Source organism: Talpa europaea, assembly GCF_964194135.1.
Source record: "Talpa europaea genome assembly, chromosome: 12".
Classification (NCBI taxonomy): domain Eukaryota; kingdom Metazoa; phylum Chordata; class Mammalia; order Eulipotyphla; family Talpidae; genus Talpa; species Talpa europaea.
Window position 1 is genome coordinate 41,884,115 of NC_140079.1, and position 27,021 is coordinate 41,911,135.

General features: G+C 53.0%; 2 protein-coding genes across 2 annotated transcripts; one reads left to right on the forward strand and one right to left on the reverse strand.

Moving 5' to 3' along the window:
- Nucleotides 1–7,973: 7,973 nt before the first annotated feature.
- Nucleotides 7,974–18,914, forward strand: ADGRE5 (adhesion G protein-coupled receptor E5; the record flags this gene model as incomplete). The annotated part of the gene is made up of 19 exons (XM_084249982.1): nucleotides 7,974–8,169; nucleotides 8,360–8,515; nucleotides 11,382–11,513; nucleotides 12,052–12,198; nucleotides 12,619–12,765; nucleotides 13,089–13,232; nucleotides 13,629–13,675; nucleotides 13,790–13,867; nucleotides 15,119–15,296; nucleotides 15,378–15,506; nucleotides 15,701–15,909; nucleotides 16,382–16,573; nucleotides 17,389–17,580; nucleotides 17,765–18,003; nucleotides 18,122–18,188; nucleotides 18,276–18,367; nucleotides 18,454–18,622; nucleotides 18,708–18,809; nucleotides 18,885–18,914. The coding sequence occupies 19 exons, from the start codon at nucleotides 7,974–7,976 to the stop codon at nucleotides 18,912–18,914; spliced, it is 2,646 nt and encodes an 881-aa protein (XP_084106108.1).
- Nucleotides 18,915–19,649: 735 nt separating this feature from the next.
- DDX39A (DExD-box helicase 39A) lies at nucleotides 19,650–23,406 on the reverse strand (the record flags this gene model as incomplete). The annotated part of the gene is made up of 10 exons (XM_084249983.1): nucleotides 19,650–19,666; nucleotides 19,754–19,901; nucleotides 20,009–20,153; nucleotides 20,251–20,360; nucleotides 20,450–20,581; nucleotides 20,860–20,978; nucleotides 21,639–21,822; nucleotides 22,173–22,265; nucleotides 22,949–23,076; nucleotides 23,199–23,406. The coding sequence occupies 10 exons, from the start codon at nucleotides 23,404–23,406 to the stop codon at nucleotides 19,650–19,652; spliced, it is 1,284 nt and encodes a 427-aa protein (XP_084106109.1).
- Nucleotides 23,407–27,021: the final 3,615 nt, after the last annotated feature.

A 27,021-nucleotide genomic window follows, 5' to 3' on the forward strand; every position in this document is an offset into this window, starting at 1 on the left:
TATTCCCCTTCAACAGCTAGACCTCCCCTCTGTGGCCACTGACCCCCACTGCTTTCTTTTGCTTTTTTTAGCCCTTTTTGAAGTACCTTAAACACTTAGAAATTTTCAAAACAATTTTTTTTACAGGGTGTGAGTTTCACAAAACCAATTCAACATAATCATGACCATCGGTTTATCCCAGACCCACTTTATTTGCAATATTCATTTTTTTTTTTCAATTCCATAAAGCAAACTCTGGAGCAAGCCACCAAATCAGGCCGTGACCCTGCTCCTTCTCTTCTTCTCAAAGCCCAAAATGTTTCCTAGTCCCTCATTTGCTTATTTTTTTACATTTTCTTGCACGTTTGCTTCCTGGCACCTTATCTCTTTTTGTTTCCTCCGTGTCTGAAGGTGGCATTTGAGTGGGCTTTGAAGACTTCTTTTTTTGTTCAAGATTCCACTACAATGAAATCATCGTGTTGTAGACTGTAGACATATTACACTTCTCTTTGTCAATTATACCTTCTTAAGGTATGTTTGTGGTGATGGGGGAAGGGGGAGGATCTACCTGATCTGACAAGCTGCAAACTACGTTTTTTTGCACTTCACTCAATTCTAAAATGAATAAAGAAGTATGCTGCCAAGGTCCTACCCTCTCGCTGCACTGGCCCAGGGGGGCTTTTTCAAAGTTCTTTAATATTCCAATCCCTGTATCAGGTGTTGCTGAGAAAAACCTACAGTTCCCTTAAAATCTTAATGACTGTCCCGTCAATGTGCTGCCGTACAGAATCATTGTTATTGCTCCTTTACAGCAACTCTTTCCCCTTTGCTTCCTCAAATCTTGCGGATAACTAGGAGGGACACTTTGGGGTCCGGCTGTCTGTCTGTCCAGCCTCTTTCCACTCAGGCCACCCCTTCCCCAGCTGTCTCTGCAGCTGCTTATAAACTGGCTATTTATAGCCCCACCCAACCACCCCCACGCCAGGTCACCACCCCCTGCCCCCTGCCCCAATCAGTGAGCTCAGTGCTCATGGAGAAAGGGGAAGTGGGTTGCTAGGCGAAGAGTTTGTTTGGGGCTTGGGGGTGCCCCTGCAATTTCCTGAAAGCTTTAGTTTCCTAGAAGCTGAGGACACTGAGGTGTCAGTTCAACACTTTTTCCCCCCAAATTATGTTTATTGAGATAAAGTGCTTTACATCATTGTATCCAGTGGTTACAGACTCAAACCTCTTGTAAACCCTCACACCCTGCCCACCCCTGGTGCCCAACTGTCCTCCACCATGTTCCACAGGGCACCTACCATGCCCCAGTCCTGTTCCACCATTAACCCGCTTTTCTTACCGCAGTCAGTCATGGGCTGAAGGAGGCAGAGGGACCCCAACACCCCATGAAACACAAGCCTTTCTCTTCCTGGGACCTGATGGCGCACAGAGACATCACAGCTTCTTGCTTCCCTTCATATGCTTTGCACTTCCCCATCCATTCTCTCTCTATACCCCATTTAAGTGAACATACTTCCCCTACCCCCAGGACCTCCCAACCCCATCCAGGGGACTGAGAGGCCTGGGCAGTATTGGGGGGCTAGGCCAGGGAGGCACATGTGTGGCTGTGGGATGCCACCCCCACTCTGCCCCAGGGGTGAGGCCCCAAATAGCTTGGCTTCTATATTTAGGAGTCTGCTCAGCTACAGTGCCAGGGATCTATAAATACAACACAACTCCCTACAGCCTCCCAACTCCCAGGCTGGGCTGGGCCAGGGCTGGAGGTGGGGACTAGGAGGGTGTCAGCTACGGTTGGGCACAGTCTACGCCAGAAACCTGTGGTTAGATGGACACTAAGGACCTGGCCTGGGGGCAACCCAGGGGTCCAGCCTGAAGGAGGAGACAAAGGTTCCATTGTCCCACCAGTCCCCAAGGTTGAGGGTCAGGGCTGGCCTACAGCCTCCCACCCTCTTCCCTCTCTCTCTGGGCTTCCTGGCTCAGGGACAGCTGTCTGGACTCACAATAGCTGTGCCGCCCTCCTGGAGCCGCAGCTGGGCTCATCCGCATGGGGGCTGGCCCAGCCCCTTCCTTTACCATTGTCTCCCAAGCCGGGGGCTTCCTGTTACACACCCCTCCACCCAAAGGCCCCATCTGACCCCCTGCTTCAGCCCATGCCTGTGAGAGTGCTGGGCATAGACTAGTGGCACAGAAGCAGGGGGAGGGCAGAGCACTGGGGTACACTTGTCTCCCTCCTCACTGCCGAAGATAACAGAGAATAGAGAAGAGGATCACCCTAACAGCTGCTTCTGTTGTTCATGGAGGATCTAAACTACACCCCTGCAATTCAGTCAAGCCTTTGTGATCCTCACTGGGGTATTGTATTTTCTGACCATTTCACTCTTGGGGAAACTGAGACCCAGAGAGGACTGGACTAAAGTCACACACAGTCCAAGAGGGGAGCAGGTGTGGCTTACCCAGGACCTCTGATATGATGTGGGTTGCCCTGTGACTCTACAAGGCATTTTACCACTCTGGGTCTCAGTTTACCCCTGTCAAATGGAAATCATCACCTGCCTCCTATGGCTACTGGGAAGATTAGTGAGTTTTATCCCTATGAGGTGCTTAGAAGGCCAGACATACAGTAGGTGTGAGATAAGTAAAATTACCTACCACAGTGATTTGTTACTGTTGCAGTTATAATTTAAAAAATAATAATGATGTAATATAATAAATGACACTATCATTGTATTTAGTTGAATACTTGTGGCTCAGCTACTTTCTAGCTGAGGACTCTCAGGCCAGTGGCCCAGCTCCCCAGCCACCAGTTTCCCATCCGACCAATGGGAACCCAAACCCTTGCCTCACACAGTTGGGGACAGAGGGCATGAAGTTGTGCAGGGGCTGCCAAATAGGTCAGCAGCGCTGGAGCTCAGGGCAGAGGGAAGGAGAAGGACCCGTGCTGACACTCCAGCGGGGACCAGATCAGGAGTCTGACAGTGCCCCAACAGTGCTTCCCTCCTACTTCAGGCCCTAACTCCCTCCTCCAGGCTGGAAACCCTCCCTCAGGCTCATATTCCCTCCTCCAGGCTTGAACCCCATGTCCCAGTTTCTCCAAGCACTAGCAGTCTGACCCAGGGACTTATGGGGAGAGGACATTGAGCCCTCGGGCTTCCAGCTTTCTGGGAAGAAAGCCAAAAATCCACTTTGGACCTAGTCTGATCCCCTTCCCTCCAGCCTCCTCCCTGTTGACTCCCCTCGTGAGCCCCCTCGGTCCCCTGGCTGGAGGCTGTCCATGCACGGTCCAGGTCAAAGGGACAGGAGTGGGCAGGAAAGGGTTAATTCCAAGAGTGGGGGTATTCAACCACCCCTGAGATAATGCCCCTCTGACTTCACACAAAGTCATCAGTGACTTTTAATCCACAATCCTTCCCCTTTGAAGTTAGTATTTTCTTCAGTTTTCATCAATTTTGCATCGTTGAATCCATTCATTAAAAAAGGAAACTTAGTATTGACGCCTTAATTGGAAGACCCTTCTTGTTGCCCCAAAGAGTTCCATAAACTGAAAATAAATAACAACACAAAGAAGATAAAAAAGGTTTTTGGATTCTAGCAGGATACTGTCCCCAGCGAAATCTCAGGACCACCAAGCTGTTCAAGACACACTAGCATCCACGGAGACCGGCTCCTGGACCTGGAACTCCTCTAGGGCCCAGGGGACCTGGCTGCCTGCCTCTGGGCCTCCGTTCCCGCTCTGTAAAGTGGGAATTAGAACAACAGGTCTTCTGAAATAGACAAAGCTCCTAGACTCAGACCTGGCTCGGATTAAGTGCTTTATATATTATAACATGTTAAAAAATTATTAGATCACTACAGAGACAAGCCAGTCACATGACTTATTGGAAATGGAAAGAGCTCTCCCCTCATGTGATTCTCTGTTGATCAAGGCAGTGTCCGTGAGCCCCGGAGATAAGTGTCCAGAGCGGAACCGTTGGCCAGAAAGCCAACTCCAGAAGTGTGGTGGCCCCAGGATTCCAGAGCCTGCCTAGCACCCATAAAAGTTTTTTTTTGCCCTCCCCCAGCTCCTATTTGGCTCTCTGTGCCTCAGTTTCCCCATCTGAAAAACAGGTGGAAGGGACTGTAAGCACAGATGCTGGCCCCAGAGACTCTGGTGTGCCGAGGCACGGAACACAGGGGGCCCCTCACGTGGATGCCCTGGGCTTTCTGATGTGTCCTCTCCCCAGTGCCAACCCACAAAGGGCACTGGACAGGACTCCCCCCGATCACCCCGTCTTGATGCCCACTTTTCCCTGGGATACAAGCGACTGTGCACAAAGGATTTGTCAGTAGCTGAAATGGAGGAACTTGGGGTGAAGGATTTGAAAGCAGGTTGTCGTGTGCATGTGTGTGTGTGTGTATGTGTGCTCATAGTGCCTCTGGGTCTGTGTTTCTATTGCACTTTCCTGTTGGCTTCCAGCTGCCTTGCCAGTTCCGGGGAGGGCCCTGCGCCTGTGGCTTTTTCCCCCGCCCCCACTTCATAAAGATCAGGCAGCCTGGGAACAAGGCACAGCTGCCCAGCCCACAGAGACTGACGGTCCTGCCCCATGCTCTGCTTCTCCTGCCAGCAACTCAGACCATGGAAGATTCCCACCACGGCAGTGTATTCCTCGTTCTTCTCGGTGAGAGCTTTGGGGTTTTCCCTTGGGTTCTGGACTGCCCCCCCCCACCTTGGAGAAATGGGAGGATCTGGTGGCAGCTCCCCAGCTCAGGGTGGAGAAAACCACAGGGGAAGAAAGGAGGCAAAAAATGTGTACCAGGACCCGAAGGCATTTGCTTTTAATAGAGGGCATGGGGAGTGCCAAGGAGCCTGGGGGCCAGAACCTCCATTGCAGGGTACCCCCAACTTATCCCCTGTTGTCTCAGTGGCACGGGAAGTCCCAGAAACCCCCCCCCCCCATTCTTGATCTCAGACCCAGCGGAACTCAGCTGTGGGCTGAAGGGATTTTGCCGGGTGAAAGTTTGAACTTCACTTTGCTGTGACTTCCCTGTTCATGTGCTTCTGCCACACCCAAGGCGGCCCTAACGGTTCACAGTTATCAGGACAGCTTGTTGCCTGAGCAACTGGGCAACAAAGAGAATGCAGAAATGGCATTTGGAGTGCCAACCGGATCCCCAACCACAGGATGGGGGTTCCCTGTGTCTACCCAGGGTGACAAGCAAGAACTCTGGGTAATCCCTAGCCCAGGCTCAGGAGCTAGGGACGGGTCCATTCAGCATACCTGATGGGGGTACCAAATCATAGAGCCCCGAACCTCACTTTCCACATGTGTAAAGTGGAGTCAGACCTGTCTCTACTTTTTATTTATTATTTTTTTTAATAGAGGCATGTTTTATTTATTTGTTTGTTTGTTTGTTTGTTTGTTTACACATGCACTGGGTACAGTCAGAAGCACGGGAGGGTGAGAGAATTCACCAGAGCCAGAGCGGGGAGCAGAGCAGGCAGAAGGACCGAAGTACACTGCTGAGGGGAGCAGCGGGCGGCAGGAGAGGTCTGCGTGCCTTGTGGGACCCTCCTCTGGTGGCCGGGAAGCAGCCGGGGATCGAACCGGCACCGCAGAGGTTGCGGGCAGCTTTGCAACCCAGCGCTCAACCGCTGCTCCACCGGGGAGGCCCTGTCTCTACTTTTTAGAGCCGTGTTAAGTGTGGAGTACATTCACAGACAAACTCCTCCTGGCTCATAGTAAGAATTAAGCAAACAGGATTATTGTTGTTACTATTATTTCCTGCTGGGTAGTACACTGGCGGGTCTGGGCATGGGCTGGAGAAGTAAGCAGAGGTGGCAGCCCCACCCACACACAGGGTCCCTAAGCAAGAATCCTACTGCTCAGGACTGCCAGGGAAATGCAAACCAGATGGACTGGGAGCACATAAACAGCAAACAACTTCTCTCCAGCTCCTGTTTGGGTCATTTCCAAGACCCCAGATGGAGAAGGCCCAGTGCAGGGTTAGGGGGTTGGAGAGCGCAGCCCAGACCAGGCTGAGGGAATGAGCTCTTCCTCATAGTCTGAGGACCTGGACCTTTCGATTCCACCTTCTTAAGCCCCCTCTCTGCTCACCAGATTCTCCCTGAACTCAGTTTGTCCATCCATAGAATGGATATAGCCAGAGCTTCTGGCTCCCAGGGCTATTCGGAGCACAAAAGTTGCTATTTGGAAACTTGGGAGCTGGGCACAAATCAGCCCAGGTCCCATCCTGGCACAGAAGGTTATTTTGTGATCTGTCCTGCAAAGAGGAACTGAGTCCCAGCGAGGAGACAACTAGAGAAGCCCTATGGCTGGAGAGGAAGGAGAGGGATCCTCACGGGGGGGGGGGGGGGGGGGGGAAGAGCAGGGCATTCCAGCCTGTTTACCTGGGCTGAGGGCTTCTGGGGGGGGGGGGGTTTGCCCTGCTGGACTGAGGGAAACCCAAGTTGGCATAGGGGCTAAGTGGTTGAGGGACCCTCTAGACTGTACCCCCAACAGCACCTCCAGCTGGCCTCTAGAATTCCTCTGGGAGCCCCTCCAGAGTTGATGGGCCATGAGTCATCCCTCCCAGGAAGTGACTCATTCCCACCGTCCCTCGGCTCCCATTCTTCCCCACCACACACCCCACTTTGGGTCTCCCCATATCATCAGGGTCTGAAATGCTTCCCCAGCATCCCCACAGGGGCAGAGACCAGATATTTCCCCCAAGCCTCTACCTGCTGCTGTCATTGTCTCCTCCTTTCCCCTTCTTTTTCCGTTGACACCCCCTTTCTAATAGCTTCCCTCTTTACATATCTATCTCCGTGTTTGTCCAATCTCCACCATCTGTCTGCCTATCTCTATCACTGTCTTAACTTCTGCCTGGTTTCTCTCTCCATCTCCCTCTTATCTCTCATCTTTATTCTCTCTTGGCCTGTGTCTCTCTCCCTCTCTCTCCCCCGTTTCTCTCTCTCTGTCTCTCCCTCCCACACTCCCTCTCTCTGCGTTTTTATCTCCTCTTTTTCTCCCTTTCCATCTCTGTCTCCTTATCAATCCCTCTTTTACGACTAGCCCACAGGTCCCTGCCTCTAGCACCCCTGCTGACTTGGGGAAGGTCCTCCAAGACATGCCCTGGGAGTAGGGTACACTGAACTGCAGGAACAGCAGGAAAGGAGGGGCCTGTTTGGTACCACCCCAACTAGAGCCCACAATGTTTTCCTGTGTGTGGGGAGCCCAGGGTGAAATGTCACCATAGGCTCCCAGGCCTGTCACGGGGCTGATAGATGTGGATACAGTGCGTGAACCTGAGAACTGAGGAAGGTAGGCCCAGAGCGCCTTAGTGCTGGGGTCTGAAAGAACACCTGGCTCAGTCTCCCCACTTTTACATAAAGAAATGATAGTAAACACTTGGATACATGAGGCAGTGCCTGCATGTTATACTACTCTAGAAAGTGGGCCCCCAGATCACCCCCACTTTACAGATGGGGAAATTGAGGCACTGAGCGGTGAGGTAAACTGACCAGGGTCTGGGATGTGAATCTCTCTACCTGGCTAGTTTGTTTTCTCAGTCCACAGTTCAGCTGGAGTCAGATCTGCTGCCTGCCTGCCCCCCTTCCTGGCTCAGGTCCTTCCCATCGCTCAGATCCTGAAACCCACTCCTGGGTTGTCAGCATCTTGAGCCCAGGGAGGTGCTCAGCTTAATCTCCCCTTTAGCCAAGGACAGGGCATGAGCCTGGAGGAGTTAGCAGCTCCTGGTCCCCCAGATGTGTCCACTCAGGCCTTCCTGTTCCAGCAGCTCCCTGACACTCCCTCTCTCTGTTCCAGTGCTGTGTGTCTTGCTAACTCTATCAGAAGCTGGATACCGGAAGCCCAGGGGTGAGTATGGGAACAACAAAGTTCACACCAGAGCCTGGAGAAGGGCCCCAGGCCCCCACACACATCCCCTCAGCCCAGAGGGGAGAGGCCTGTTGCAGGCTGAAGCTTAGGACCACCCTCCCCAGGGCCATTCCTCTGGAGATGAACCTGCCCCTCCTCAGCCCCTGGTTCAGCCCTCACCCTCTGACTGTGGTCTCCATCTCCACAATCACAGCCGCAGCCTGTGCTCCGTGGTGCCCTCCAAACTCCACATGTGTCAGCGCTACCGCCTGTCGTTGCCTTCCGGGATTCAGTTCTTTGTCTGGAGAGATCACCAACCCCTCGGAGAGTTGTGATGGTACAGAGACTTGAGGGGTGCTGGAGGGGTTCATGGGGATTGTGATGCATGATCCAGTGCCTATGGGGTGGAATCTGTCTTCTAATTAAGCATCAGGCTCAATGCTGGAGCATCAGATAGAGGATGGCGATCTCTGCCCTGTGGAAGCCCACATCTTTAGGAGGTGACGCTTTGGCCTGTTGTATTCCAGACATCAACGAGTGTGGGCCACCCCTGACAGTGTCCTGTGGGAGATTTGCAGACTGCCAGAACACTGATGGGAGCTACCACTGCACGTGCATCCCAGGATATGAGCTTGTGTCTGGGGGAACAACATTCAGGAATGAGAGTGAGAACACATGCCAAGGTAAGAGTGACCCTGAGTCTTCTATCTCATCTGTGATGGTTGGGTGTCACCAGAACCATTCTTGCAACGTTCAGGGTGCAGGTCATGATTACAGGTGCAGCTTGTGCCCGTCCCACCAACACAGACAGGCAGGGTGGCGTGGGAGCTAAGGGCCCAAATCCTAACTTGGCCACCTGACAGGTGAGTGTGTGATGCTGGCGGGGACTCCTACTGAGAAATCACTGCTAATATACAAGCTGTGATTTTATTTATTTATTTTTTTTTAAGAATCCTTTTTACAAATGAAAACAAAAATAGCTTTTACTTTTTGTTGTGACTTTCACACTACTTCACCAATCTGTGCCTTGGTTTACCCATTTGCAAAAGAGAGGTGACAATGGGGCTTACTTCAGAATTGCTGGAGAGATATGCAAAATTACAAAGCACACAACAGTGATGGGTTATTGGCATTTTAGATTGAAATTATTATCATTAAACCCTCTCCAAGATGGGCATTGTTGGGTGCCATGCTGCCCCAGTGTAACCCCCAAATGCCCCCCAGCCACACCCCTTCCATGGCTGTGCCTGACGACTTTGGGCCCAGGAGGAGCTGGGCTTACAGGCACCACCAGGCTTGGACCCCTTTCCAGGAGAGCAGGCAGGCAGGGGCGGGGGCTTTAGTCATCCACAGGGGCAGACGGGGCCAGCAGTGGCTTGTAGGAGCCATGACTTCCCCAAGAGAGGTCAATGCAGAACACTTAGAGCAAGGGGGTGGAGCACCTGCATGAGGTACAGTGGGAGGGCTCCCCACCTGGGTGCTGTTGGTCCTCAGAGGCCTGTGGGAGAGTGTTGTGCCCCATCCACATGGCCGGGTCACAGGACATAGTCTTCATTGGAACTGCGAAAAGGCTTGTCATCACCTCCAGGTGAACAGTGTGTTTGGGGAATGGAGAGAGGGCTGGTTTTTAGCCTCCACTTACCTCTTGACAGATGCCCTTGTGCAGTGAGCAACTGGCACAACCAAACATGGCAGTTGTGGGTCCCCCTCAGTGTGCCTGGGCTGGGGGAGCTCAGGTCCCTGGTGCAGATAGTGCTGGTGGTTACTGAAGATGTGTTGTGTGAGGACAGGCCAGGGCAGAGAGGAGGGCCCTGGCCGCTGCTCAGAGACATGGAGCAAGAGTGAGGTGGGAAAAGGACCCCCATGTTCTTCAGGGTGGGTGACAAGGGAGAGCAGCCTGCTGATGTGGACCAGAGCCTGCCACCTGGAGCCCTAGCTCTGTGACGGGCACAGCTGGGCTGTCTGTGCCTCGCCCCTCCCTCAGCATTCCATCCCACTGTCCCAGGGACACCTCTACCCGTCATGGCAGCGGGGCCTGCTATGGGTGGGAGACCTCAGCCACACCCTGAGCTCCTCACCCTACTTGCTCAGATGTCAGAGGGCAACTGTGATCTTCCTATCCTCTGTGAACCCCAAGAGTCAGAACCCTTCATGGAAGGTAACTTCCGTTGTTATGCCCGTCCTGCCACCTGGCATCTTATTTGTGTAAAACAAAAAAGGGGGCAGCATTCAAGTGTGTTTCAGCACAACATTCGTCCACTTCACCATCATCAGTGACTGCCAGGGATGAGACCTGTCCTCATCGGAACCCACACAGGCTTGGTCATCTCAGCTCCTCACGGCAGATGGACCCAGGGACCCCATCTGGAAGGTCAGGACTGAGATTTGAGGTTGGGTCCATCATACCCTGCTCCTGGCCAGCAACCTGCCTAAGGAAAATGCCTCCTGGCATCGGACCACATTTCTTGGATGCTCAGTCTCTGCCTGTTTCCCCATGCGAGGTTTCGCCCTAAGCCTGCCCAATAATTCCAGCTCATGGGGAAATGAGGGCAGCTCAGGTGACTGTGACTTGGGTTACATGGACCCCACACACACACTTGGAGAGCTGGATAAATGGAAGAGGTTCCTGTTCAGCCCAGATGGTGAGAGAGGGCTTCACCGGGGACCACAGCCCCAGCCCACCCTTACCCACAGAGGTCAGCCTGAGGAGGCCCAGACCACTTGGGGACAGAAGACGCAGGGTGAGCGCCACTCAGCCGGCCTACAGGTCTGCATCCCTAATAGGAAACCAAGGGCTGAAAAGACAGAAATGCCTGTCACTCCTCGCCCGGCAGCACCTGCTCCCCTCTCCAACTCCCAGCCTTTACCCAAGGCTAGCCTTGCTCAGATGTGGGCTCTCAATTCCTGCCAGTCCAGCGGGGGGTCAGAAAAAGGCACCTGCACTATCCTCATACTGGATATCAGCCCCCGCTCTCCACCCCAGCCTGCACCCACTTCCCCACCCTGCCCGAAAGCCTTGTCTGCCAGGGACTGGGCTCAGGGGTGGGTCTTGTCTGTCTCCATGGAGCTGGAGTCTCAGTTAATGTGGATGAGAGAGTACTGTCCAGCCAGGCCACCGGATTCCAAGGAGGAGTCACGCAGTGAGCAGAGTGCTGGGGAGTCATCATCATGAACTAAAGGATCTGTGAGCGTTTTCCCTACACTCAGTTCCCAGGAAGGGCCACTCTGGCCTTCATCCAAATCCTCAGGCTGGGACACAGGGGGCTGTGAGGTCCCCAGCCCAGCCTGGAGCTGCCTAGGAAGGTTGAAGGTCCAGGGCCTGGCAGACAGAGAGGACTCAGGCTGCTTCAGGCCACATCTGGACAACAGAGCATCTAGCCCACCACAATCACCCAGAGGATGCCTCCAAGTGAATTAAAAATGGCACCCACTCACTGAGGAGACAGTGGCAACTTCTGGATGTTTCTATGGCAGGAAACGTGACTGACACCCAACCCTGAAAGCTTCCTACAGCTGTAGGCACCTATCACCTTTTCCTTCCCCTTACAGACGTGGAAGAATGTAAGCAGAAGCCCAAAATATGTAAAAGTCACAGCATCTGCGTCAACACTCAGGGCAGCTACACCTGCAAGTGCCAGCCCGGCTTTGAGCTCAATCCGAAGGATCCGAAGCTGTGCACAGGTAGAGGCCCTGGAGGATGCCACGAGGCTGCCCTGGAGCTAGGGAAGAGCTGAGAGGTCCTGCCACAGAGGAGGGAGAAAATGCTCAGGTTCCCGCAGTGTCAAGGGCCTGCCAAGGTGCTGCCCAAGGATGCAGAGACCCCAACACAGAGCAGAGAAGCAGCAGGGCCTTCTGGGACTGGGGTTCACTTGTGGTGACCCCTGGCCATGTGAGCAGCCCCAGACCTTGCCCCTTCCTCATCTCTCATGTGAAAACAGGGAGGGATCACTTCTGGTTTCCAGAAGGGGAACCTGGGTTTGGGGCTCAGGAAGGAGCAGGCAAACTCTCTGGCCAGGAAGTCCAGCCTCCATGACTCAGTTTCCTTTCTGGTTTTGCCATCTACGAACTGGGCACTATGGTCCCTGCCACACTCATCTTGAGGGAAGACATCATAAGATGCACTGAGGGTGAATTGAAGGGTCAGATGGTGGCCCTTGGTGCTGGGCAGTGAGAAGCTAATGTAATGAGTGGAGACTTGACCCTCTGGCTTTGTCCCCAGATGTGAATGAATGTTCCGGAGGTCTGAACCCCTGCCACCAGACCACCCACTGCCTAAACTTCGTGGGACGCTATGAGTGCCGCTGCCGCCCTGGCTGGAAGCCGGTCCCTGGATCCCCCAATGGCCCAAACAACACTGTCTGTGAAGGTGCAGAGCCAAGATGCCCCTTCCCGGGACCACAGCCCACACCTGATCTCAGTCCATGCCTGACCACGGTCCATACCTGATCACACGTCAAGCAGCACGAAAAGCTTTAGAAACTAAATGTGAAAATATCTGAGGGACTCTGGGGAAGAAACCAAAGGGAAGGATCCCCCAGGGCCCAGGCAGCTGATTTTTAACTGAGAGGAAGATATGTCAGTATTCTCACAGCCCGCACATCTGCACGGGGCTCAGGTGCAGCATGTGGGGCTTTGGCCCCAGTTCCATGAGCCCCAGGCCCCCACTCGGGGATGTGTGGGCACCAGGTGGCATCACCTTCAGCCAGCAGCGGTGGGAGACGCTTAGCCTGGAAGAAGGGAGAGGGACACAGATAGGGGAGGGGCCTGACCCCCTTCTTGTCTCCAGATGTGGACGAGTGCAGCTCCGGGCAGCACCCGTGTCACACCTCCACCCACTGCGTCAATACTCTGGGCTCATACAAGTGCCGCTGCCCCCAGGGCTGGGCGCCCAAACCTGGATTCTCCAATAACCAGAACACCACCGTCTGTGAAGGTACCTGGTCCCACCTGACCCAGACGTCCTCCTCTTCCAGGAAGTCTCACACCTAAAAATCCACTGCTTGTCCCTAGCAGAGATCTTCCCCACCCGACTCCCCACCCCTTGGAGTCAATATTTTCACCATCCGCAAGGGGCTCCCTGGCCACCTCTGCACAAGCCCCCGGCTCTGAGTCTAACTCAGGGATGTGTGGTCACCAGGTGGCTCGTCTCCAGTCAAACAGTGGGGTGGGAGGGCTGGGGGTCAGGGGGTACTTCTACTCTGAAGGGGGTGGTGCACAGACAGGGGAGGAGCCTGACCCCCTTCTTCTTGTCTCCAGATGTGGACGAGTGCAGCTCCGGGCAGCACCAATGTCACAACTTGACCTGCCTCAACACTCTGGGCTCATACATGTGCAGCTGCCCCCAGGGCTGGGTGCCCAAACAAGGATTCCAGGATAACCAGACCACCACCATCTGTGAAGGTACCTGGTTCCACCTGACCCAGACCTCCCCCTCTCTCCCGGGAGTCTCACACCTAAAGATCCGCTGTCTGTCCCCAGCAGATATCTTCCCCACCTGACTCCCCACCCCCTGGAGTCAACATTTTCACCATCTATAAGGGGCTCCCGTGCTGAGTGCCCCCTCTGCACAAGCCCCCTGGCTCCGAGCCTAGGCTCAGGGATGTGTGGTCACCAGGTGGCTCATCTCCAGCCAAACAGGGCAGATGGAGGCCTGGGGGGGCAGGCAGCACTTCCACTCTGAAGGGGGTGGTACGCAGACATGAGAGGGACCTGACTCCCTTCTCCACATCCCCAGCACCCAGACCTAACCTGACTCCAGACCTCCCCACAACACAATGACCTGTTTGTTCCCTGCAGAGTTCACCTTCCCCACCCCGACCCTGCCTCCTGAAATCAAGAGCAAGGTGAGTGGCTCCAGTGGGGACCAGGGGACAGGAATCCCTCTACAGCCCATTTTTCCCCAAGCTCCTCCACCTACTCCTGAGGTTCTCTGACCCCCTCATCTTCCTTCTTCCCAGAGACTCTCCAGTTACTTTAAAGAAGTCCAGGATCTTGAAAGAAAATTCAAGTCAACTGGGCCCCAGAACACCATCAAGGTACGGGCAGGACCTAGGGGTCCCCAGAACAGTGTGGGTGGCCAGGAAATGCCTCAAAGTGAGGTGAGGTACCCAAGCAGGAGCCATGGGTAAGAGAAAGACATGTGTCTGTACGCACACATACACATACCATATATACAGTTGACCCTAGAACAAATTGGAAGTTAGGGAAACTGACACCACTCACAGTAAAAAATCCGCATATATATATAACTTATAGTCAGCATATGACTTACTGTTGGGTCTCTGTATCCGAAGGCTCTGCATATGTGGATTCACCAACCAACATCTGTCCAAGGTTGGTCAAATCCATGACTTCAGAGACACCATAGGGAAAAAAATCAGCAAAAAAAAATCAGTAAAAATGAACCTTGCAAGTCAAACTTGTGTTATTCAAGGGCCAACTGTATAATTACACAAACACACAGACATACACACCCCAAAATGTGCAAGTGCACACTCACATGGACACACACATTCAAGAGGGATAGCATAGAATGGAGCAGTTACGAACCTCACCATTGGGTGAAACAGAGAAAGAAAAAAATAATAATAAAAAATGTATTTCACTTCTGGAGCCAGACCACAATTCAATCCCCCCAACTCCCTGATTAACCCCATCCTCCCTGCTGCTACTTTCTGCTGTGCAACCTCAGGCAATTTACTTCCCCCTCTCTGGGCAATGGTTCCTGCTTCACACAGTCAATGTGAAGGTTTAATGAACTAGCAGAAGTGAAGCTCAAAGAACAGTGCCAGGCCTACATGATCATCAGAGACAAGTTTTAGTCCAGTAGAAATCTAGGAGCCTCTTATGCCATTTAAAATTTTTCAGTGGCTGCATTGAAACAAAATAAAATAAACCCAACAGATGCAAAATACTACCATTTCAGTGCAGATAGCTTTCAAGTATTCAATAGCCACATGTAACTCAAGAGGTTTCTGAGAGTGCAGACTTAGAACAAGCTGACACCAGGCCCATGCCTGATGAGTGTCAGGCACCACTGTTGTTATAATACATGTACATGATACATATACATATAATAAAGGCGTATGTACTCTACCCCCTTATCTTCTGGCTACTGCAGTATCTAGATGATTCCCCTAAACCTGTCCCCCAGGCAATGCAAGTCGTTCCCTTGTGTCCCCTGTGGAAGGGAGATGTATGACAGTTGTTGGGTCATTGCTGTCCCAATGTGAGCTCAGGGTCTTTGGGACAGTAATGATCCAACAACTATCACACATCACCCCCAGGGTTTCATCCAATCAGTGGATAGTCTGTTGGAAAACCCTGAAGACCTGGAGGCCCTTGCCCTTCCTGAACGACACCACATAGCCACCATCCTGCTCTTCAACCTAGAGCTGATCCTGAGGTCCCTTGCCAAGGTTATGCCAAAAGCACCCTTCACCTACTATTCGCCTTCAGACACAGGTGAGGCATCATCCTGTCCTGCCCCAGCCCTGAGGCCCCATCCTGCACCTGGAGCCCCCAATCACTGCTGTCTCCCCTTAGCGCTGTCCCTGATGATCAAGGATCCAGGGAATGATAATGTCACCGTGGGCCATGCCCTTGCAAAGATGCTGCTGAACTGGGCTGTGGCAACTGGAGCTGAAGACTCAAATAATGGCAGGGGTCCAATCGGTGAGGAAGCAGGAGCTGGGATATGGCTAGTGGTGAGGTTCCAAATATGTAACAGCTGGAAACTGACCCATTGGGAGGGATTCCAGGCATCACCAGGGACGGGTCAAGCATGAATTAGGAGGAAGAATGGGACACGGCAGCAGGAGGGCAGGAGAAGGTAGCCAGCATTTCTCCCGCAGTTCCCACTGTGGCAGGCATCTTCTCCAGCCGAAACATACAGAAAATGGTGGTCAACGCCTCCTTGGATCTAGACCCCAAAAAGATATCTGAGCTGGAAGAAACTTACGAGGGGCCCATCAGAGGTGCCCAGCTGAGGATCGTTTCAGCCATCAACTCGGTGTTTCTGAGTAACGAGAATACAGAGAAACTTGACTCTCCAGTCACCTTCGCCTTCTCCCATCTTGTAAGTTATTGGGGGGTAGGGGGTTTTCAGCCCTACTGTTAACCCCATAGCCAGGGTCATAGTGGTCCTGCCTTTCCCCACTTCTACCATTCTGCTCCTTCCTCAAACCTACTTCAGGGCCTTTGCACTTGCTGTACCCTCTGCCTGGGACACTTCTCCCACATGATTCAGCTCTTTACCTTTTTCCAGCCTGTTCCAATGCCACCTTCCTCTTATATAGAATTACCATCTGTAAGTATGTTCCACCTCTCACCTATGCTTTTTCCTTTCTTTTTAAAAAATACCACTTATCACCTTTTATTACTCCCCGTGTCTGACCTGCTTACTGCTATGTCCCCTGGCCAGGCACACACAGTAGTCACTCAGTAGATACTTGTCAAATGAAAAGCTGGAATCCCCAGGCTCAGCCTGAGTTCGGGACCCAAGAGTGGGCTTCAGGGTAAATTCTTAGAGCACCTCTACCGGCCAGCAGGAGTCAGGCCAGCAGAAGACACCTGGACCACGGCAGGAACTGATTTGTGCCTTCTGGAAGCATGACCATGTCAGGGGCGGGCACTGGGCCACCATGGGCTGCCGGACACTGGGCAGCGGGAGTAACAGCACCACTTGCCAGTGCAACCACCTAAGCAGCTTTGCCATCCTCATGGCCCACTATGACGTGGAGGTGAGCAGACTGGGGTCACCCTCACAAGCTCAGAGGTACAGGCAGCCGGTTCCGGGTAGTATGACCTAACTAACTGTTCAAATACTTCTGTCTGATTGCACTGCCCTAGTGGCCCCACCTCTCACCCCCTCCCTATGTCTTGCAACTAAACAATGTTCCTGCCATTGCACAGGGCCTCTCACCACTGGGAGCATAGAAGGAGCACATGTAGAGAAGGAAGCTGAAAAGCGTTGGACTCAGGCCTCCCTCGTGGTGTAGGAATTAAGTCTCAGCACCATCATGCTATCCTTGCTATGGCCTGAGTTCGATCCCTGGCCTGCCGGAGAGCTGACCCACATATGGTAGAGCAGACCTCTCCTGTCTCGCCCACAGCTCCCCTTCGCAATGTATTTCAGTGGATCCACCTGTTCTGCTCCCCACTCTTTCTCTGGTGAATCCTCTCACACACCCCACCCCCACACTTTTGGCCTACACACCAGTTCCTATATGCATAAATAAATTAAAAAAAGCATGGGACTAGATGAGGTGATAGTTTGGCCAGGTATAGGAGGGACAGAAGAGGTCAGAGAAGTAGCCATGGAAGGCCCCATCAGGTGCTTAGAGACAGGAAGATCCCTGCTGCACCCATGGTGTGTCGAAGGGGGCAATGTTTAGAATTGAGAGACAGAAGGCTTGCTCAGATGTGAGAAAGGGAGTGGTGGGTGAGGAGGCAAGGCCCCTAATCAGAGATCCACAGATGAAGTCCCAGGAACTACAAGGAGGGCTGGAAAGCCTAGGGGCATTAATCAAGCCCTGCCCACCACACCTGCATCTAGGACTGGAGGCTGACTCTCATCACCAAGGTGGGACTGTCGCTGTCCGTGATCTGCCTGCTCCTGTGCATTCTCACCTTCCTGCTGGTGCGGCCCATCCAGAGCTCCCGCACTACCGTGCACCTGCACCTCTGCATCTGCCTCTTGGTGGGCTCCACCATCTTCCTAGTGGGCATCGAGAACGAAGGTGGCCAGGTGAGGCCCTGCTGGGTGGAAGGCCCCACTCTCACCTCAGGCCCTGGTCAGTGGGCCCAAGCCCCCTTTCCCTTTCTTTCCCCTCTCCTGCGACCAGTCAGCTGGCCCTGCCCACAGAGGGTTGAGACCTCAAGGCCCCACTTCGACTCAGTGCCCTTCCCTCTGCCCTGCCCCCATCCCACAGGTGGGACTGCGCTGCCGCCTGGTGGCCGGGTTGCTGCACTACTGGTTTCTGGCCGCCTTCTGCTGGATGAGCCTAGAAGGTCTGGAACTCTACTTCCTCGTGGTGCATGTGTTCCAGGGCCAGGGCCTGGGCAAGCTCTGGCTCTACCTGATCGGCTATGGTGTGCCCTTGCTCATCGTGGCCATCTCAGCTGCCAGCGCAGCTGCCCTCAAAATCCAAGGCTACGGCCGTGCCAGCTAGTGAGTGCTGGGTAGCGGGGCAACGGAGGGTGGGATGCCAGGCCTGCATAGCTTCTCTCCTCTGTGATCTAAGCTGGTATTATGGGGCACTGACTGGAATCCACCCCTTCTCACCCAGCTGCTGGTTGGACCGCGACCATGGCTTTCTTTGGAGCTTCCTGGGACCTGTGACCGTTATTATTTTGGTAACTGCACCACCCCCCTCACTGAGCCCGGAACTCTCCACAGTTCCGAGAAAGGCCCCTCATATGAATCCTGTGCTCCCTACCTAGTGCAATGCTGTCATCTTTGTGACCACTGTCTGGAAGCTCACTCAGAAGTTTGCTGAAATCAACCCAGACATGAAAAAATTGAAGAAAGCTAGGTGACAGCACAGGGCAGAGAGGGACTGGAGGGGAGAGGATGGGCTATGAGGCAGGCCCCCTGACTGCCACTGCCCTCCTCCCCCAGGGTGCTGACCATCACAGCCATCGCCCAGCTCTTTGTGCTGGGCTGCACCTGGGTCTTTGGACTGTTCCTGCTCGACACGCGGAGCTGGCTGCTGACCTACACTTTCACTGTCCTCAACTGTCTACAAGGCCTCTTCCTCTTCGTGCTGCACTGTCTGCTCAACAAGAAGGTGGGCTGCTAATAGGGTTACTGTGGGTGGTGGGCCCCCAAGCCCCAGCCTGTCTCCTCCCCTGACCTGGCACCCTGGCCTGCAGGTGAGGGAGGAATACCGGAAGTGGGCCTGCAGGGTCACTGGGAACAAGTACTCAGAGTTTGCTACAACATCCACGTCGGGCTCCAGCCACAACCAGAGTCGGGTAAGGGCTATGCCTTGAGTGGGGGAGAATGCACCCCAAGAGCATCTCAATCCACACCAGCTCCTTTCTCTCTAGGCCCTCAGGCCATCAGAGTCTGGAATGTGAAGGAGTCCTGGCCAGGCCTGCAGCTCCTGTTGCCTCAGCAGCTTTTGTACATGCTTAAGTGCCCCTTCTCCTGCCGCCCTGCTCTCTCCAAGGCCTGACAGGTGTAGTCTGGCACTTAAACAAATACCCAGCCGGAGTGGAAGGTTGGACCTACAGAGCCTGCTTCTGTTCCATTCTGGCTGTGACTTGGGGTAGGGGCAGTCGCTGCAGCCCGTTTCCTCTGGTACAAACTTGAGAGCTGTGTGTGGCTTGGCCCTTCTCCTCAGCCATCTTTGCTACAGAACAAGAAGCCAAGGGACTGGGGTTCAACTTCCCAAGTAAAGCTAAGACCGAAGGTGAGAGAAGCCTCCAGGCCACTGACTAAAGCTAACGGTACAGAGGTCCCATCTGCTCCTGGAACAGAGGGTTCTCACTATTTCAAAAGTTGTGTAATGTTTTTTTTTTCTTTTTTACCTGATAAACCTTTCCAAGTTGATACTTAAAAAATTAAAAAACAAACCAATACAGAAGGTGGTGTTGCTGGCTGACTCAGGGCTCACAGACCAGGCCCATTCATTTTGTCCATTGGTTGCTAATAACAGAATTACACAAGGTGTGCCAGGCTTCCATAATAAAAATTTATTCTTACACAATCTACAGCTTCTCAACAATAAAAAGAAAGACCTACTGTTGCCTAGAAAGAGGACCTGAAGAAGCATTTGGGAAGTAAGGCATTTCCTGGCTGCCAGCACATGGTTACCGGCTCTGCTCAACTGTAAAACACACAAACAGGAGGTCAGTGAGGCAAGGCCCTTGATCCTCAAGATCCACCCCCACCAGGGGTTCACTAGACCACTTACTGTATGTGGAGATATCAATTTCCTCAGGAAGTTCTGCCACATTCACTTCAAACCGGTCCTGAACATCATTGAGGATTTTGGCATCATTCTCGTCAGACACAAAAGTGATAGCCAGGCCTTTGGTGCCAAAGCGACCCGCACGGGCCACCTGCAGGGAGGAGCAAGAATCAGGCCTGAGGCACAAGTTGGAGACCTCAGGACAAGCTAGCTAGGTAGGATATGTTAGGAACATGACACTTCTGTGGGAATACTCACCCGATGGAGGTAGGTGTCTGAATCCTCAGGCATGTCATAGTTGAAGACGATGTTGACTCGTTCAATGTCCATGCCTCGGCCAAACAGATTAGTGGCCACCAGGATCCGCCGCTGGAAGTCCTTGAACTGCTGATAGCGTGACAGTCTGGGTGCAGGAGAACAAGAGGTAACCGTCAGATACAGGTTCCTGAGGGTCATCCTCCTCTAGGGCGTGCCTGGGGCCTGGCAGGTGGTGTACTCACCGCTCCTCCTGGGCCATGCCCCTGTGGATGGCAATGGCTGGGAAGTTCTGCTCCACAAGGAGCTGGGCTAGGGCCATGCAGCGCTGAACTGACTTTACAAAGATCACCACCTGCAAGGGGAGGGGGGAGTGAGGGCAGTTAGGTCCTGTACTCCAGCCACTCAGGAGCCCAGGACAGACTGGACAATGGTGTCAGTCACCTGGTTAAACTCCAGCACATCCAGGAGGTCGAAGAGTTTGCGGTTCTTCTCACTGTCTTTGAGCTTGACATAGTATTGCTGCAGCCCATGTAGTGTGAGCTTGGTCTCATCATCCACAAACACCTCCATGGGCTGTGCGGGAAGGGGCGGGCAGGGCTTACTTCCTGGTCTCCTGTCTGCCCAGAACCTTCCAGGGAGCAACTCCAAGCTTCGATGTTCCCCAGAGGGGCTGCTGCCCCCCGAATACTTCTCTCCCAAAGGCTGGGGCTGAGCTCTTGTCCAGATCAGGTGGAGACCAGGCTGGGCCCCCAGTCTGTGGGTTTCGGTGGAGCAGCACGAGCTCAGGCCCCCAACCCAAGAGGGCCAAGGCTGCTGCACCAAGGTCCTGGCCACTGTCTCGCCCTACTCACATCTTGCATGAATTTCCTGCAGACGGGCCGGATCTCTTTGCTGAGGGTGGCACTGAACATCATGCACTGCTTCTCATGGGGTGTCAAGCGGAAGATCTCTTGTACATCCCGCCGCATGTCTGGGGAGGATGGCAAGGAATGGGTGGGTGTGTCTGCCAGACCTCGAACCCCACCCGAGACAAGGCCCAGCCCCTCCCCACCTGTGCCAGGGAGACGTGGGCACCATGATGAGGGCGGTGTGAGCCGAGCAATGGAGGGAGGGGTGAGTCCAGGGTGCCTGAGAGGCTGGACTCAGGGCCAGCATAGGCGGGAGGAGCTGCCGTCCACTTACACGCTGCCAGAGCGGAGCAGCCGTGCCAGTGCACCTCGAGCCACGCTTCAGGGAGAGCAGCCTGAGGCAGAGATAGCTGCTGGGGTGAGAGCTGCAGCTGCCTCTCAGGACAAGCCCTATCTCCCACCAGCCTATTGGGGCTCACTGAGGACAGGCAGGTGCCTAGAACTAACCTGGCAAATGGTGAGACCACAGTACTCCAAGAGTAACATGTACATGGGGCCCTGTTTGGCTTTGATTCAAAAGCAGCAGGTCTGCTAATACTGAACTTTCCCTAAAATCACTTACAGGCGGTCTACATGCCAGCCACCCATGTAACCCCACTCTAAGGACTCCTTTCGCCTGCCCCGTCAGGGGCCACCTGGCTCTAAGTCTGAGGACTATGAGGGTGGGAGGATGGATAGAGCTGGGGCCTATGTGGTCCCCACAGAGCAGTGTGGATACTCACCCAGCTGCTCCAGCATCTTGTCACACTCATCCAGCACAAAGTGCTTCACATTCTTCAGGTTGAGACTCCGGTTACGCACAAGTGCTAGGATTCGGCCCGGAGTCCCTACCACGACATGGGGACAGTTCTTCTTCAACACCTCCTCGTCCTTCTTGATAGAGAGACCTCCGAAGAATACAGACACCTATGAGGGTAAAGAAATGCTGCTTTCACTCACGTGGGGCTGAAGGCTCACACCCACTTGGTACTAGTGCCAATGGCAGCATGGACCCCAGCCACCCCCATCAGAAGGCCTGCAGGACACATGCTAGTCTGAGAGCCTGGCCATGGCTCCACTGAACAGCAGCCCTCAGGCTGGGACTGGCATGGCCTCTGGGGATGTGCATAATTCATAAGGCTTTTAAGGAGCATAAACCACCACAAACCTCAAAGGCAGCAGCTCAGCCAAGCTTGGTAAATGCGGGCTGGGGCCCAGCTGAGGCCAACAAAGCTGCAGAAGGCCATGTGGTGCCTGGCTGGCCAGAGGGCACTCACCTTAACACTGGGCATGTACTTGGAGAAGCGCTCATATTCCTTGCTGATCTGAAAGGCCAGCTCCCGTGTGTGGCACATTACCAAGACTGTCACCTGAGAGATGGGTGGGAGAGACACACTCAAGGCATTGTCGTTATTCCTCCCCACAATAGCTGGCCCCCTGCCCACCAGGCTCCCACCTTCCTAGGTTTGAATCATTCCAAGGTTTAATCTAAACGCCTCCACCTTCCCACAGTCTTGCCTCCTCTCAAGGCTAACGGTTCTACCCTGCCGAGCTGGTGCCACCACCATACCAGAGGCTTCCTCTAGCTGGCTCTCACCACTGGGAAGGGCTGCCCTGCCTTCTTCCACAACACCAAACACAACAACCCCTCCCCTCCCGCACACACACACAGGATTCCTGTCCTCACCATCTACCTTAAGGGAATGAAGGCTTACATACCCAAGGATGTGTGCCCCAGCCTGACAAGAGCAAAACACTGGAATTCACCTAAATTAGTCCCCAACACAGTGGATACACCTTTATGACATGAGCAGATAGCTACAGCCTGCCAGCAACAATAGCAGTAACAACCCTGTTGGTGTGAGGCCCCTTCAACAAACATGTACACACTAAGCTAACAGCCATGTCTCTGGATGGTAAAACTGAGGGCACTTTTCACTTTTATTTCTTGGTCTATGGGTGTTTTCAGGTTTTGTTACTTAGTAATGTACTTAACTTCATAGGGCGCACAAAAGGAGCATGAGAACAGTTTTTAACCTGTCCACCCACCTACCTGTCCGTTGACAGGCTCGATCTGCTGCAGGGTGGCCAGCACAAAGACTGCTGTCTTGCCCATCCCTGACTTGGCCTGGCACAGGACATCCATGCCCAGGATGGCCTGAGGAATGCACTCGTGTTGAACTGAAGATGAGAGGGCAAAAGGGTTAAAAATCCAACTCTCCCTCCTGCGGACTTCACACCGATGCTGAGACACACACAAGGGCAAAAGGAAAGGCCTGGCACAGGGGAGCCAGGATACATACCCTCAGATGGATGCTCAAAGCCACAGTCCACTATGGCCCTCAGGAGTTCTGGCTTCAGCAGAAAGTCCCGGAAGCCAGAGCTGTGGATGGAGACGTAGGAACCCTTGACATCTTTCTTAGGGGGAGCTGGAGTGCTCTCTGAAGGCGCCTGGGGCTCCTCATCTTCCTCATAGTCCAGAAGCTCATTCTCCACATCCTGTTCCGCCATGGTGCTGGGAACGGGGAGGGGAGCGCAGGATCAAGGGAGCAAATGAGGAAACTGAGAAACTTGCTCATAGCAGGTTGAGGCTGGGCTGTGCGGCAGATCTGCAGGGGTCCCAGCTCCACTGAGCAGTACCTCCCAGCTGCGGCCTGCTGTGACCATAGCTCCGCACCCTCCTCTAAACCACACCTCCAGTGCCTCCCCCGCCCCACAGAAAGGCCCACCCTCTCCACCTCCCACCCCAAATAAAACCTAATCCATAATTCCTCCTCACAGCCTTCCCAGGCCTCTCCAGTGGTCACTACCCTCCTCACTCCACACCATCTCCAGCCTGGCTGGGCCAGTCAGACTCAGAAGGCCCTACCCTAAGTTTTGGTGCTCCACTGCCACCACCAGGACCTGGCTGTGCCTGGCTCTAGGCTCCAATGCTGGGTAAAGGAAGCCCCTCCCTGTCACTCCACAAAGAACCCACCTGGTCTGCATGGGGCAAGACCCCTGAAACCTGGAGCTGCCAGGATGCCTGTAAGCTTTGTGAGAGCAGGGTGTGCCCCACCTTGCTGCTCCTCCACTATTTGTGGACTGCACAAGGGAATAATTAAGTGCTCTCATGAAAAGGACTTCCATTGGTCCAGGGCCAATAAAAATAAAGTTGAGATGGTAAATGAATACAAAGCTCAGCTTACCTCCAGGGCTTATTTAATTCAACATACACAGCGCACCTTCTGGGTGCAAGCCATGCTACAGGGGACCCAAACTTTCTCCCTCCTCACCCAGCTTCCAGCCTGGGGTAGAAGGGTTAAAGCAGTCTGCTTCTTCCCGAGCTGAATGGAGGCCCTGTTTCTGACCCCACTGTTTCTCCATGGCTTCATCCGGCCCCAGAGCTGCCACCACATCTATGCAGACACCCCCCAAACTCTCTCAGCAACCTCTCCCCTCAACTCCAGAGCAGTTACCCAGTTATCTCTTCCACAACTCCCTTTTAAAGCTGAACTCAAAATGCCAAGAGCAGAAACTGTTTCTCCACAAAGGCCTGTTTTTCCCATCTCATTAAAGAGTGTCCCATTCTCTCAAGGGTTGTCTTTCTCTCTCACACTCTTCTGTTCAGTCAGTCAACATAACACCAGATCAATCAGGTAACTTCTCACCCTTGCCCCTTGGTGGGCCCCAGCTGCCATGGGCTTTTTTTTTTTTTTTTAAGTTAGAATAGTTTTATCATGATATTCACATGTCATACAATTTACCACTTAAAATTATAGTTCAGTGGTTTTCAGTGTAGTCACAGGCATGTGCTATCACCATCAGTAAGTTTTAGGACATTTCATCATCTCAAAGATGCTATCCTTAAAATGAAATCAGCCCACCCACCCTTCAACCCTTTGGTGAGCACTAATCTACTTTCTGTTCTGTGGGTTTGCTTTTCTTTTTTTTCTGGGGTGGGTGGCATGTGTGGGATGGGAAGACGCATGGTTGGGGGAGAACCCTCCCATGCTCATCCTGGGCTGGCTGGTACTGCCCACCTCTCAGGCAGTCACAACTAGAACAAGCCACCAGAGTGACCCAGCAGGTGATTCTGGTCTCAGAATAGACACAGTTACCTCTTGTCCCTTCTCTTTCAAAGAGGGGGTGGGGGGCAAGAGTGGGTATGGAGACCCACAGGGTCTGCACAGAGGTACCCTGGGTCTGGGGAGGGCATCAGTGCCTCCTCCAGCAGATTTGCCTATTTTGGTATTTCAAATGGAATCACACACTCTGTAACTGTGTCTGGCTTCTTTCATTGATATTATGTTGTGAATGTTCACCAACATAGCAGCACTTGTGTGTATCAGCACTTCATGCCATTTCGTGGCTGAATAATATTCCCTTGTACCAGGACAGTCATGCAACACTTAATGGTGTTTCAGTCAACAGTGATGCCCATAGGTTCTACCATATAGCCTAGGTGGGTAATAAGGATATTACCCACTTTGGTTTGTGTAATTACATTCTATGTTGTCCACGTAAGAAAAGAATCACCTCAAAAACACATTTTCTCAGAATATATCCCTGTTGTTAAACTACCACAGTTAGATGATGGGCATTTTGGGTGCCTCATCTCTTCCCTGGCTAATGCCAATAATCTCACTAATCCCTATTTTCCAACCTCCGACTCTACTTCATCCACTCTCCACAGCAGCCAGAGGAAACCTCTAAACTGTGCCAGAATAAAAGTTAAGAGTCCTCACCATGGCCTACCAGGACATATAGGACCTGACCCCCTCCATGCTCACACCTCAACACACCCCTTATTAACACCACACCACTAACATAGCTCAGCACCACTGTACTTTCTATTCCTGGACCATCACAAATCTTCTGTCGCATGTTGCTCTAGAAAGGCTTTTGCTGCCAGCATCCCCTCCAGTCATGCCAGACTTTGCCCAACCCAGCACCTAGCACAGGGCCTGGCACACATTACTTAAGATAGTAATGGCTGAATTAATGAACGAGAATCAAGGCTTTAAGACAGAATTTGGAGGCTAAAGTCTGCTTGCATGCTTATCAGATTCTTGAAAGAGGCCATCCAAGAGCCATAATGTGACAGGCAAAAAAAAAAAAAGGGGGGGGGGAACTATTTCCCAGGCACCAAAGGAGAACAGGAAGCTAGGAGAGGTGAGTCCAAAAAGCATCCTTTTGGAGACCAGAGACAGTATCTGGCTGGTTCAAGTGGAGGATGCTTAGGTCTAGCGTTTTCACTTTATTTGCTAAGCAACCAAGAATCTATGGGGTTTTTTTTTTCCTTTTTAGTTGAGTGACTTAATCAGGATTTGCCCAAGAAATAATAACCCTGTAACATGGTGGTTACATTGGGAAGCTATCACCAAAGAAAAAAAGAGGATTAACTAGGGTGGAGGCATTAAGCAGGGAAGAAGGTGGACCACCATAGTGTGGACCATCCTCTAGGTATTCTGTGGATGGAAAAAAGCCAGAGTCATCTGCTTTGGGCCTCAAACCTTGGTGATTGCGATAGTGTACATTAAAGAAATATGGTTAATCCTAATCTCTTTGTTTCATGGAGAGATTCGGGGACAGATTTTGAGGTACAAAATTTTATAAGTGGCCAGACAGGAACTAAAGCTCGGCAGCAATTAGGTCAGGAGAGGATTTGGCGGGCTTTGCCCTTTCTGACGGGGTGGCTGTTACGGGCCGAAGACGCGTGAACCGCGAACCTAGAAAGCACACAAACGCGCACCCGGAGACACTCATGCCCCAGGGGAGAATTTCGAATTCGAAATTTGTTCCCCACGCGACTGCTATTTCTAAAGAACATCTGTTTTGCCCTAAATCTCCGGTACCCCAATGTCCTAAACGCAGAGCTAAAGCAGAGCCGAAGGGGGAGGGGAAGGCGGGGGGTGGGTGCCTCCCGGAGAAGGCTGACCGGTCTGCAATCCCCGTTTTCTCCCAGAGACGACTCAGACCTAGTCTTCGCCCTCCGAGACTCCCCATCCCACTCCCCATCCACCAACGGCCCCTCACGGCTTCAGTGTCTATGGAAACAGAAAGAAACCTTCCCCAACACCCGCTTGTCCGGGAGCCGCCATGACAACCCCTCCCGGAAGCGGGCCGCGAGCGCCGCGCGCCAAC